At 32.6% G+C, this 13,889-nt stretch overlaps 4 protein-coding genes across 4 annotated transcripts; all 4 read right to left on the minus strand.

Moving 5' to 3' along the window:
* Positions 1 to 594: 594 nt before the first annotated feature.
* Positions 595 to 1,456, minus strand: BX663DRAFT_532087 (RlpA-like double-psi beta-barrel-protein domain-containing protein-containing protein; the record flags this gene model as incomplete). The annotated part of the gene is made up of 4 exons (XM_051530426.1): positions 595 to 705; positions 797 to 907; positions 986 to 1,050; positions 1,123 to 1,456. 4 exons carry the CDS (start codon positions 1,454 to 1,456, stop codon positions 595 to 597), a joined length of 621 nt encoding a protein of 206 aa, XP_051380977.1.
* A 357-nt stretch (positions 1,457 to 1,813) lies between these two features.
* Positions 1,814 to 6,798, minus strand: BX663DRAFT_544525 (thiamine diphosphate-binding protein). Its single transcript, XM_051530895.1, has 2 exons — positions 4,187 to 6,798; positions 1,814 to 4,120 (listed from the first exon to the last, which is right to left on the minus strand). The coding sequence occupies exons 1-2, from the start codon at positions 6,665 to 6,667 to the stop codon at positions 1,826 to 1,828; spliced, it is 4,776 nt and encodes a 1,591-aa protein (XP_051380978.1). The 5' UTR covers positions 6,668 to 6,798; the 3' UTR covers positions 1,814 to 1,825.
* A 352-nt stretch (positions 6,799 to 7,150) lies between these two features.
* On the minus strand, positions 7,151 to 10,076 carry BX663DRAFT_553631 (kinase-like domain-containing protein; the record flags this gene model as incomplete). Its single annotated transcript, XM_051531463.1, has 6 exons — positions 7,151 to 7,935; positions 8,018 to 9,233; positions 9,308 to 9,441; positions 9,502 to 9,586; positions 9,641 to 9,724; positions 9,807 to 10,076. The coding sequence occupies 6 exons, from the start codon at positions 10,074 to 10,076 to the stop codon at positions 7,151 to 7,153; spliced, it is 2,574 nt and encodes an 857-aa protein (XP_051380979.1).
* A 1,991-nt stretch (positions 10,077 to 12,067) lies between these two features.
* Positions 12,068 to 13,502, minus strand: BX663DRAFT_141620 (uncharacterized protein). The gene is made up of 5 exons (XM_051521575.1): positions 13,355 to 13,502; positions 13,231 to 13,270; positions 13,120 to 13,177; positions 12,646 to 13,032; positions 12,068 to 12,582 (listed from the first exon to the last, which is right to left on the minus strand). The coding sequence occupies exons 1-5, from the start codon at positions 13,448 to 13,450 to the stop codon at positions 12,180 to 12,182; spliced, it is 984 nt and encodes a 327-aa protein (XP_051380980.1). The 5' UTR covers positions 13,451 to 13,502; the 3' UTR covers positions 12,068 to 12,179.
* Between the last annotated feature and the right edge of the window lie 387 nt (positions 13,503 to 13,889).

Consider the following 13,889-nt stretch of genomic DNA (forward strand, 5'->3'; position numbering starts at 1 on the left):
ATGTTTGCCCAATAGAACTAAGTATTCTCATACTTGAATAAGAATAAATTTATGCGAATACAATAAGAGACATTTACAGTGTTGAGAGTAAGCATTGAAGAGCAATTTGATAATTTTTTTTTTTAACTTTTTAGATTTGAAACATGCCTACTCTATTGCCATGTATGCTCAGTCAATTATCGGTATTATTATCTAAACTATTACAATGCGTATTTCAATTGTCGAGTAATATGATCACATCTAAACCAAACTCGACTCTATATTTTTGCTTTTAAATCTTTACCAGACTATCTTTGGGGGGAGGATTTTTTTCTTCTGATCTTTTAAGCTGACAAGGTAATCAAATACATACATGTAATATTAAGTCTATTTATGGCTTCTATTATTGCGTATATGTATCTATTTATACATGTTTAATTTTATACACCTATCTATAAATATATATTTTATTTTATTCTTTCTTATATAATATGATAATAGCAATCTATATACATATACATATATAGTATTCTGCTACATGATATATAGGTATTTAATTATTAGATATTAAAATAAACGTTTACAACCCATTCATATATAAATGATTTGGCCCTTCTAACATTGTTTCCAACTAATTGGAATTCTTCCTGCTGATAGATCACCAATTTGATTAAATACAGCAGGGGTTAAATCTACTGAACCTCTTCCACAGCCTGTAGCAGGACACTGTAAATCAAGAATTAATCATTAAAATAACTGGTATTATTTCTTCCTTTCTTTTTTTTTTAAAAAAAAAAACAATAATAATAAACTTTACAATATCCTGAATTTGAGCTTTTTGACTTCCTTTAGGACCTGTTACTATAATGCACACACCACAAACTGGGCTATTATTAGGGTTTGCATAGTTACCAAAATCATATTCATTCTATAATTAAAAAATATATATACACATATAAATATATTCATATATGAATATTTGTTATTTAAAAAAATAAATAAATACCATAGCAACTATATTATCTTCTGCTGTAAATATAGTTCCACATGCAGTTAATCCTACACCAGGATCTTAATTAAAAAAAAAAAAAATTAAAATGAATTAATTTATGTTGTATTACATTTATTCATTTTTTTTTTTACCATAATATGTGCCATCACCTTCACCCATCTTTGTGTTTGTCTCCCAAGAACCTGAACTTTTGCCTTGATATCTTGTCTTGCCAATAGATGAAATTCCTATTTCATTTCGATATCTTTGATTTTTGTATACGCCCAAGACACCCAAGACAATAAACATGATCGAAAAGATACCCAAACTACCTATGGTAGCTAAAATCTGTTTGCCGTATTTGTATTTGGCGTTGAATTCTGTCCATACAGTTGGTGGTGGATATATGAGTGGTTGTCGTTCTGACAATTTAGATTCATCAATGGTGTTGTTTTCTTGCATGACATTAAATGGATGAATGTTCATGTTGGGTAATTTCTTATTGTCAGACATTGTTAATTGTAATAAAAAATAAAATAAAATGAAATAAAAATAAAATAGCTTCGTATTATATATCAAAAAGTAATTAAAAGGATGCAAAATGAACACACAATACTTTACTCTCCTTAATAATATGATTGTCACTCATACATAATGGATAAATAGAATTCCTGTAAAACATATAATGAACCATTCAATATTGCACTTAGTATATGTTGTATACAAACACTTCTTGTGAATGATGGGGGGTACTACAACATAATATTTTTATTATACAAATGTGTTTATAATAATTATCTAGCAAGTCAGTTTTTTCTTTTCTTTTCTTTTTTTTTTTTTTTTCTTATGATATTTTCAAAGCTTTAAATTTTCATGAAAGTCAGTACCTGTTATCGTCTGATGAACATAGCCTGCACGAATCACAAAATCACCAAAGGGCTCACCATCATGACGTTCTAGTGCATAGCGTTTGATAATAGGATTCAATTCTTTTAAAATCTCTTCTTCACGTAAACTTTCTTTGTATAACTTGTTAAGACGTTCACCTCCATGACCACCACCCAAATAAACATTGTATGTATTTGGTGCCTTACCAACAAAAGCAATTTCGGCAAGATAAGGACGTGCACAACCATTAGGACAGCCAGTCATACGAATCGTAATTGCATCTTCTTTTAGACCAGCTGCTTCGATTGCGTTTTCAAGGTGTTTGACCAAAGTAGGCAAATAGCGTTCTGATTCAGCCATCGCAAGCCCACATGTCGGTAAAGCAACACAGGCCATCGCATTCAATCGAAGGCCTGTAAAGGCTAGATTATCCATCTTGTATTTTGCAAGTAAAGCCTTTGTCTTGTCAAGATCAGCTTCAGGAACATTGGCAATGATAAGATGTTGGTTAGGTGTCAGTCGAAATTCACCTTTATGCCATTGAGCAAGCTGACAAAGTCCAGATTTAGGTTGGAAATCAGGCCAGTCCTTCACTTTACCATTTTCAATAAACATACAAAAATGCCATTTATCATCTACACCTTTTGTCCACCCATATCGGTCTGCATTGTCCTTGAATTCAAACGGTTTAGGGTCTTCAAATTGAGCACCCATACGGGTTTCTATTTCATTCTTGATAAAATCTAAACCATATGTATCGATTGTATATTTGAAACGAGCATGTTTGCGATTTGTACGATCGCCGTAATCTCTTTGTGTCGTCACTACTGCTTCAGCACAGATAACTCCCAAATCAGCAGGAATATACCCAATCAGGCTTGCAGGACGAGGATAGGTCTTTTTGTTACCATGAGTCATGCCCATCCCTCCACCTATCGTGACGTTATAGCCTACTACCTCTTTCCTTTCATTTACAATAGCAATATAACCTAAATCATGAGCAAAGATATCGACATCATTGTTGGGAGGCACTGCAATGACAATCTTAAATTTACGAGGCAAATAGGTAGGACCATAGATGGGCTCAAAGTCTTGAACAGCATTACCTGCAACTTGTTCGTCAGCTAACCAAATCTCATGATAAGCATTTGTCTTGGGGGCTAAAGATGACATAATACGATTACCAAAGTCTTGCACTTGATCATGAATTTCAGGAATTTCAGTGATAGGTGTAATCATGATATTACGATTCACATCACCACATGCAGCCAAAGTAGAAAGAAGACTATGATTAATACTACGAATGGTTGTGCGAAGGTTCCTTTTAAGGACACCATGAAGTTGAAAGGCTTGACGCGTGGTGAGCTTGATTGCTCCATTTGCATATGTATCCGCTAATTTATCCATCATAAGCCATTGTTGAGGTGTAGCAACACCACCAGGCATACGAACACGAATCATAAAGCTATATGCCTTCTCTAGTCCCATCTTTTTACGTTCTTCTCTAATATCTCGATCATCTTGTCCATAGGAACCGTGAAACTTGAGTAATTTACCGTTCGTTTCACTACTAATGGCACCTGTAGATTCGTCTAAAAGATCTTGAGCAATTGTGCCACGAAGAAAGTTGGAATCAAGTTTCATTTGATCATCTGTCATCTTTGGCTCATCCTCTTCTCCAGCTAGATTATCCTTAATACCTAATGACTTCCAAAATTCAGGTTGCCAAGCAGTGAATCCAGTTTCAAACCCATCTTCATCTTGATCATCACCTAAACCCAACTCAACTAGACGATTGGCACCTAAAGACTCAAGCTTAGCATCCAACAGTTTACCAGGTTTATTATAAAACATAGCATCTTCCTCACGAGGCCAGTAGTGACTGTCACCTAAACCAAAGACAGCATAATTTAATTGAGAAAAGTCAACATCACCCATGATGAGCGAATTAAGAGACTTCCAAAATTCACGACCATTTGATGGTAGTTCACCTTGTCCAGCGGTAGAACAAATAATAACTAGATTTGTTTCATTACCCAACTCATTTACATCCTCATAGTCATCCATGGCCATCCATTTGACCTTCAATCCTCTAGATTTTGCACGATGAGCTATTCTCTTGGCTACAGCTTCTGCATTACCATTATCAGAACCAAACAAGATAGTTAAGGGAGGGCCATTAGCTACACTCATACCAGATAACAAGTTAGCATAATCTTCACGAGCCTTATTTTTTAATTCTCTATGTCTCTTTCCAACGTCCTACATAGGCATATATAAGTAAATGTATATATATATGTATATATACTTTTATCTATTTTTATTTACCTTTTCTAATGAGCTAACGAGTACTTCAGAAATATCAGGATGAGTAGCGACGATTTGAGAGAAATGGTTTTCACGTTCTAAAAATTTTTCAAGTTCCTTTTTGATACGTTGAGAATCTAATGAAAATGGATCTTTCCCTTTCGACTCTAGAGCAGGATTCCAACGATAAAGTGGCCAAGCACCATTATCAACAGAAATTTTAGTTTCCTTCAAGGTAAAGATAGGATCTAAATTCATTTCATCTTGCTTAGGTAAATAAGCCAAGATAACAGAGGGACCAGGATAAGCATCTGCTTCCATAAGGGCATTCAAGACTCCTGTATAAGATGCATACAGAGCTACTGAAGCAACATAGACCTTGCCAAAATTCATTGCATAAAGACCAATATCCTTCTTTCGTTGTTGTTGTTGTTCATGATGTTGAATTGAATGAGGTAAAGTATCGATAATCAACAGATTGACATTCTCTCCTTGTGAAATAACATGATGAACACCCGATTGTCCAAGGTCGTAAGCCCAACTATCAGAACCAATCAACCAATTGGATTTAACAAACAATAAATCTTTGTTTTCATGAATGATGTCTAATGTGTTGACAGAGGTGACGGCTTCAGCGGCCCTGTTAATTGTCTTGGCATCAGAAGATCGAGTAGCTACAAGCCATTGAGTTAAAGGTTTATAAAGCTCTTTGGGGACCTTATCATCTTCCTTCACCAAAGATTCAATCAGGTCAATAAAACGGGCACGTTGTTGAATCCTATTAAGGATCTTACCATAACCAAATTCGGGCGTTGAAGATGTATTTCCTTCAGGAGACCAAATAGAGGCACTGTGGATAGCATTGGCAATTTCAAGACGATTTTGGAAAATTTGATCTAGCATTTTCAGATAAGGTGTCTCGATAGGGGTACTGATAATGGGAGATATTTCTTCTGCAGGGATAGAAGGAAGAAGAGGTAAGTGTTCCCAATCTTGAGGTGTAGTAAGAAAATTAGCTTTAGCCACGAGATGAGAGATACCATCATTGATAAGATCCTTTATGTTTCGTACAGACATAACTCTTGCTTTTGTTAGACCAATAGCTTGCTTTGTAGCTTGTGTCAAGACGACTTGATCAAGATTTTGAACGGATTCATCAAGGACAACAACACCCGTGCTGCTATCAAGAGTTTTGATTGCATTAGGTGCATCCACATTTGCCTTTTGGAATAGAATAAGCTGAGCACCACCATTTATCAATGAGGGTATTAATATACCAGGTGTAGATGCAATACGTACATGAGAGCATTCATCCACTGTATAGACTTGAGCATTCTTACCGGCATTGACTGCTTTTTGAGCATAGCTCAAAGCTAATCCTTCATCTCCCACAATAATCAACTGCTCAACATCAGAGGGGATTATATTGACAGTATCCACTTCTTCTGGGTTCACAATAAACTTGCGTTTAAAGTCCTCTTTCATTAATTCGGCAAAGACAGAATGAACATGAGTAGGGGAGAAGTCCTGAGCATCAAGACCATATTGACCACTGATGATTTCAATATCATCATTTTGAACTGATTGATAAGTAGCTACGATATCTAAGAAGAGTGGATTCCAAGTAGAAGTAAAATCTTGAGATGGTTCTAGAATGGCAAGTCGTTTGATAGTGGAAGGTAAGTGATTCAAAAAGTCAGCATCAGACCAAGGTCTATAAAGTCTAACCTTTAAGACGCCTATCTTCTTGTCATGAGAACTTTCTATCACCGTCCTTTCGACCACAGTAGCACCTGCGCCCATAGCAACGATCCCGTATTCAGCTTCAGGATGACCCGTATATTCCAAAGGAGAATAAGAACGACCTGTTAATGACTCAAATTGCTTCATCACCTCTCTAACTACACTATACATATCTACCTGTTGCTGTTTACTTAAATTGTAGACGGATGATTTATGTTGAAATTGTTGCATATCCTCAGATGTGACGAGCTGAGAAAGTACCTGCTGATCTACTGATTGAATAGTTGCATATTCATTTGCGATACGCTTTGAATCAAAGAAATGTAAAACAGGTGTATGTGTCTTGATAGCGATAACATGAGCAATGATGGCCAAATCATGGGCTTCTTGAACGGTTGAGGAAGATAAAAGAGTCCATCCACACTGACGTACAGCCATCACTTGAGAAAAGTCTGCAAATGAAGAAGAAGAAGAAGAAGAGGAGGTTTCAGCCGTGACATGGAATACAATACCTTCATGAATATGCTTGTAAAGTTGTGGAATGGCTGGAATTAAAGCATCAGAAGACACAAATGCTGAAGTATGAACACCATATTGAAAGATCATATCTTGTTGTTGTATCAAAGTAGGCGGTTTACCCCAAACATTACTTTCAATGCATTCATTTATAGTATGATAAGTATAAATATGTTGACTCAAAGCTTGTGCAACCTTTACAGAAGCATCTTTACCATTTAAAAAATAAGTTATGTTTGTCATAGCAAGACCTTTCCAAGAAAAAATAATTTTTTTTTAAAAAATATATATATATATATGTATATATATAGGGAGAAAGAGAGAGAAAAGAGAAAACAAAACAAAACAAAAAAAAAGATAATAATGTAATGTACTTGATTAACCCCTGGTTGAATCTCTCCACAATAGAACTATTGTTTGATTTATTTACGAGCATTATGTCTTTAAGCACACAATATCTTTATATCCTTATTGGCTCATTTAAGCTCATCAATGAATCATCTCATTATATCCCCACCCCGCTCCCCACACACTTTTATGTTTTATTGGCTGAATTAATATTACTAAAAGTAGATCAATAATTTGACATATTATTAATCTGAGTGACCAATGTCTTTTTTATTAAGTCAATAATGTATAAAAGTAAATACATAATCCATTTTATTTACATATGATAAAATGTGAATAATTTTGCTCCATAAATTCAAGTTGAGTTTTTTTTTTTTTTTATGTTTCCTCAAAGACCATAATACTACTTCCACTACTACTATTTGTCATATAACTAATTCGATTGTCTTCTACATTTGGTTCATCTGTCATACGTCTATGAGCCATGTAAGCCATACCTCCTTGACCTTTTTTACTAAGATCTAATAAATCTAATAAAGTATGATATAAAAATTTGAATGCCCAAATATTTCCTCTTGATCTCCTAATGTCAACGACATAGAGTCCTGGTAAATTTTCAATTTTGGAGAGTTCAACATTGAATTGTACTTCTTCGCCTGTATCGATTCCTTGTTCTCCATAAAGAACATGACTCGTTGTGGCAGCAGCCGTGGTTGCAGATGCTTTATTTGTCGTCGTCGTTGTTGTTGTTGTTGTTGCTGTTTTATCAGTAAAAAATGATTTAAAGGGAGGTACGATCACGGTACTCATCTTTCTCATCCTTGTTGATGATTGTTGTAATACTAAACGTGCAGGACGTAAACATTTAATTTTATAATCACGACATCGTTTCATTTCAATTCCCATCATCGTGAGTGATTCTTTAATAGATTGAAGAACTTCATTAGGAGCCCTTGAAGTAAGTGCATCTTGATCTACCGCTCCTCGGTGAACTCGGAGTTTAGTATCATTAAAATCGGCAGCATAAGACCCGAAGGGTTTACCAATTGACATGACTCGAATAGGGTTATTAGATACCTGACTTGAAGGTCTCTCGTCCTTTCGTCCTTTTATTGTACTGGATTGTTCCTTTTTATAATAAGAATGGATAGGTAACCTTGTACCTAAAAGAAAGAGGAAGAGAAATGAATAAGAAGGGTGGCGAGATTTTTTTTTTTTTTTTTTTTTTACTATCATTCAACTTACTTTGTGAATTAGGAGGTCTATTATTAACGCGTTTAAACCAATCTATAATCTTTTGACCTTTTGATTTTGTTTTGTTACTAGTATTACTTGCTACAGTTGTTTGCTCAGAAACAGAAGGTAAAATAGGAAAGAGTGAAGAAGGATGAGCATCTTGTCTTGTACAACTACTACTACTACTACCACTACTACTAGTATAATTTTCACTCTTCATTCTTTGACGTCTAGTTGATGGTGGTAATGTTGATGACTGTTTAACACTTTGTGAACGATTAGGTATCTTACTACTACTAGAATTAAACATAGATCTTCTATTTGAATCATTTTTATTATTTTTATTATTATTATTAATATGATTACTATTATTATTATTTTTATTATTATTAGTAGTAGCAGTAGCAGTAGCACTAGTAGTAGTAGTATTAGTCTGTGAATTGGCTAAATAACGTTGATATAAAGTCGAAAAGAACTTCTCTTCTTCTTTTATAGGTTTCTTTGGTTTTTTAGTAAAAGAATGAAAGACATTCTTTTCGGTTGTACAAATAGCAGTCGTTTGTTTCTCCTGATTCATGGCTGATTCCCGTGGTAATTTAGGTAACATAGTCCGTGTGTCATTTATTATAGAAGTAGTTGTATTATTATTATAAAGTGCTTGTCTTACTTGATATGCGGAAGAGTCTAACCGATAAGGATAATAATGATATTCTCCTTTTTCTTCTTCTTCTTCAAGCTCATGTAAAGATTTACTTAATATCTCTCTATGATCATTTAACCAAGGATGGTTTTTAAGTTCTTCCATTTTACATCTCTTTTTAGGATCTGGTACAAGCATTCGACGTAATAAATGGGTTGCATCAAGACTAATCGTCTTTGGTATTTCAAGTGGAGTACTAATGATATATTTGTACAACGCGTTGATGTTGGCTCCTTGAGGATTTGTTGGATCATCATCAAAAGGTAAATAACCACATAACATGGCAAATAAGATAACGCCGCATGACCAGATATCAGCTGCAGTGCCAACATAATTTGTATTATTATTATTGCTGTTGTTATTATTGTTTTCATCATTTTGGTTAATCACTAACTCTGGTGCAGCATAACAAGGTGAACCACACGAAGTTGTCATTAAATAGTCTTCTTTAGCAATTAAAAAACGATTTGCAAACCCAAAGTCAGTGATAATAATATCACGATCTTTACTTAAAAGTAAATTTTCCTAAAAAAAAAAAGAAAAAAAAAAGTTGGAAATTGCATATAAAATCATTTATTCTCAAATTTATTCTTCTTCACCAGTTTAAGGTCTCTATGAACAATTAGCTTTTGATGCATGTAATCTACTCCACTTATCAGTTGTGAAAATAATCGTTTTGCTTCATTTTCTTGTAAATAATGATGCTTTAAAATATAATCAAATAATTCGCCACCTAAAATAATAAAGAATAATTAAGTAAGTATGTATGTGTGTGTGTGTGTGTGTGTGTTACCTGCTGCTCTTTGTAATACAATTCCAATATAATTCTTAATAGTCAATACTTCAAACAGTTTGACAATATTTGGATGACAAACAGTCTAAAAAATGATATTAAGTATAAAGTAGTCACGTAGTTGATAAGAAGAATAAACCTTTAAAATCGATATCTCTCTTTCAAGCTTTGTTTCTAATGATGCTTGTTTAATATGATCTTTTCTCATTAATTTAATTGCCACCTAAAGGGAATATATAGATATACACATTTATGTATTTATTAAATATCCACATATTTATACACTATTTTATTCTATATATCACCTCTTGATTTGTTTGAACATGAACTGCAGCTTTCACTTTAGCAAATTCACCTTCCCCCAATGTTTGTAATAATAAGTAAGGTCCAAAATAGGAAGGATTGGTTAATTTGGGTTCATAGCCATACTTTTGATACATTTCTATATGCCATGGTATAACGAGATTATTACTAGGATTGTTTTGCTTATTTTTCCTATGCTGTTCTAATTCACTAGGCACAGCCATAACTGAATAAGAGCGTTGATGAGGATTTATTTCTTTTTTCATATCCATGACTCTGTCATATAAATAAAAAAAAAAGAAAAGAAAAGAAAAGAAAAGTAGTAATTATAGATAAAAAGGGAAGGGAATATAAAAGAAGCTTATTTCTCTTTTGTAGTAATATTGATAAAAAAAAAAAAAGTCATACGGTTTATAATATTATTTAATTAAAAAAGAAAGTACTTTCTTTTCTATTTTGGGAAGGTAGTACCTTATTTTATTCAAAAAAAAAAAAAAAAAAGGTACAGTAATAGTAGTAATTTCGTTCCATGTCATGAATAGAATCCACTTTATATAAATTAATTCCTCAAAGAGTATATGTATAAACATGAATATCCAATAAGAGGAATATATACAGAATTAAAATAGTAATAATTCATTTTTTTTTTATGTTATACACGTATTTTATGTATATTTACGATGAAACAGTTTATTAGAAATATGTAACAAATAATCATTTACGATATTTCTAAAATGTAATTATCGCAACAAGTCTATGAAAATGAGTGTCACGTATATTAAAATATAAGATAAAGTCGTGTTTGTACAAAAGAAAGAACTATAGCTTATATGGATGATAACGATGTTTATAAAGCAATTAGGGAGCCATATGATAATAGTATGAATGACAGACCAATTTCGAGGGGCACTATTACCCCTCCCTTCCCTCTCTCACTTGGTAAGCTTATAAACAAGTGACTCAAGGTTATGGACAAACGTGTATCCTTTAAGAGCTTCTACTCATAAATATGAGTCATTCAAATGAAAGATAGAAAGTAGAGATGATCATATTGTTATTATCATTTTCTTCCTTCTTACTTACTTGCCTGATTAAAGTAGTACTAAGCTATAGTTAGAGAGAACATAAAGTGGAGTTGTATGCTGATGATAGATAAAAAAAAAAAATAAAATCATGTCTAGTAGAAAAGATTACTGTTGTACTCTATGATTGTTACTGTCCTTATTCTGAATTATCAATTGGTAGCAATAAATGCTTGTAAATTTGAAGTAATAATATTGCTACATTGAAACGACATCGTCTCTCTTTTCCTCTTAATTGTATCAATGATATTATATCTTATTTCAAAACGAGGCCTTCTTGTACTAAAGTATATGAATTTTATTCCCATCTATGTAGAGAGGATATTGCTTTTTTTTTATTAAGTAAAAATCTACTCTCAAGTGAAGCTGAATGTCTTAACAACAGACTGCAGGATCAAGACAGTCCTTTCACTTCAACTGGATGAATTTTACAGCAAAGTTTTAAAATGCATATCATAAAGAAAATAACGCTCCAAACAATGGGAGCAGAAACAAAAGAAGTTGAGGACAGTATATTTATTAGATATCAAAGACAACACTTGGTTGTTTTATCAACAAGGTATCGTGTATGAATACAAAGAATGATCAGCCAATGACTGGCTCTATTAAGTTATGGGAAGTATTTGCAGAACACTAACCTTTAATTCATACTGCAATATCATTGATACAAACTTGAAATAGCATCACAATACCCTTTGCTGTAGATGTCAATAATCATTTTATGAAGGATATATACATGCATAAAACCCCTCCCCCTCCCAGCCAGCAAGTATCTCTTAAATAGATATAAAAGAAAGTACCAGAAACGTGAGCAGATTTTTATTTTTATTTATTTATTTTATCTGACCTACATAATTTTCTTTATCTAATCTAATCTCTCTTTTGGTATTTTGGCTTTGCATATTAAGCTGCAATATTGATTAGTAAACTTCATATTTATAAGCATATACTTTTTCTTCTTACATGTATAATATACAGAATAATCCTTAACCCCCCTTTCACAAAGTCTACATGTATATATAACATTTCGAAATTTTATGTATTTTTTTTTTTTTTTTTATTTCTGTTAAAAAAAAATGATTTTTTTTTGTTTTTTTTTTTTTTTTTTCCTTACCAGAGTACAGTGCACAGGCTTTATTTCTTTCTTTTTTTTTTTTTTTTTTTTTTTTTTTTTTTTTTATGTGTTAAAAATAAAATAAAAAAAAAAGTAGATGGAGAAATAGAAGACTGAACTTAGATCACTCTATATTTTTCTAACTGAGCTCTTTGCTCCTCCTATTTAGAAAAGATGAGTTAATATTCTTCTTTATAATATCTCTCTTTTTTTTTTACCGGTGAAAGCTCATTATTGTTATAAATTAATACAATTTTAGATGCTTTTTTCTTTACTGGATTATTATTTGTTGTTGGAGGTGCCTCTGATAGCGTTGGTTGTTTCTCTGTTATAGTATGATTTGATAAATCGTTACCTTTTGATATATCACTCACATTATTCTCGCGGTAATCATCGTTATTTTGTGGTAATACAGTGTCAGAAGATGCCGGTGCTGCTGCTGGTGCTGGTGCTGCTGCTGCTCCTGGTGTTTTTAAATCATTTACAGCAGGAGGCGGAGGTGTTATCGTAGTAGACACAGGCATTTGTGGAGGCATAGCTGCTTGAGGGTAAGCTTGATATCCCCATTGTCCAGGATAAGGACTATAATAAATAATGTTAATTCTATTGTATATAAGCATTTGGACTATATATAATTGGGTTTACCCAACCCCTCCCGTATAACCATAATTGGGCGGTGCTCCATATCCATAATATTGATTAGCATAAGGTTGCTGATATTGAGTATAAGCAGTATTTGAATAATAAGGTTGTTGAGTCACAACAGGTGGAGCACTAATGATGGGTGATTGTGAGATGCTAACATTAGGTGTTGTAGGTGTCCCTAGCGCTTTATGAGCTGCCATTTGTTGTTGGATCTCTTCAAGTGTAAGTTCACCGTATTGTCCAGATCCATTTGATTTTGATTTTTTATGGCTATTTGTATTTCCTAATATTCTAGCTTCATGTGCAATCATGTCTTCTTCGGGTATGCCTTCCATGCCAAAAATTTCTACTTCTAAATTATCTCTTCCAGGTAATGCATTTGGGACTCTAAAAAAAAAAAAGAAGAGCAAATAGTGGATTAGTTTTTTTTTTTTTTTTTTTTTTTTTGAAGACAAAATGCTTGATCTATTTTACTTGTTAATGTTAATTTTATGCACTTGAAAAGAATGAACTACCATGCCTCCAGCAGTAGCTAATGAAACAGTATGAGTTTATTTATTTATCTATCTATAATTATTTACTTACTTAATTTTTTGTTACATACTTCACATTTGAAATGCTTAGCCTGTTTTTTTTTAATAATAATAAGAAAGACACACATTAAATCCAACAAAGAATAAAATAAAATAAAAAATTTATATTTACATACCCTTTGGTGAGTCACTAGGACTTTATCATCTTCAAAATCTTTTTCACAGTACCAACACCATGGTCTTATAACTTTTGACTTTCTCTTTTTACCCATTTTTTTTTTTATTATTATTATATATGTAGTTTCCTTTTCAAGAGAAAAAAAAAATTTGCGACAACAGCGTGTTCTGATAATTACTGCCGCTTAAGAACGTGACGTAAAAAATTAAGCCAATAAAATCTTTTATATTCAATAAATATAAATAAGGAAACATATAAAATGGTCGAGTCCCGTAAAATAACAGTTTTCATTGGAATGAACATTCAGGCAAGTAAATGAAGTTACTAAGGGATAAAATGAATAGATATTTAGTGATCTTTCACTTTAAAGTACTTTCTAAAAAAATATATATACATATATAAAGCACTGCTACTGTCTAGAATCATCAAGTTTCAATAAAGAATTTAGGATGTGCATGAAAGGAGTAGGGTAATTTTTATTTTATTTTATTTTGTTTATTTTTTGCTTAAACAGTTGTATCATCATGTACCTA

Source organism: Cokeromyces recurvatus, assembly GCF_025118155.1.
Source record: "Cokeromyces recurvatus strain NRRL 2243 chromosome Unknown BX663scaffold_20, whole genome shotgun sequence".
NCBI classification, from domain to species: Eukaryota; Fungi; Mucoromycota; class Mucoromycetes; order Mucorales; family Mucoraceae; genus Cokeromyces; species Cokeromyces recurvatus.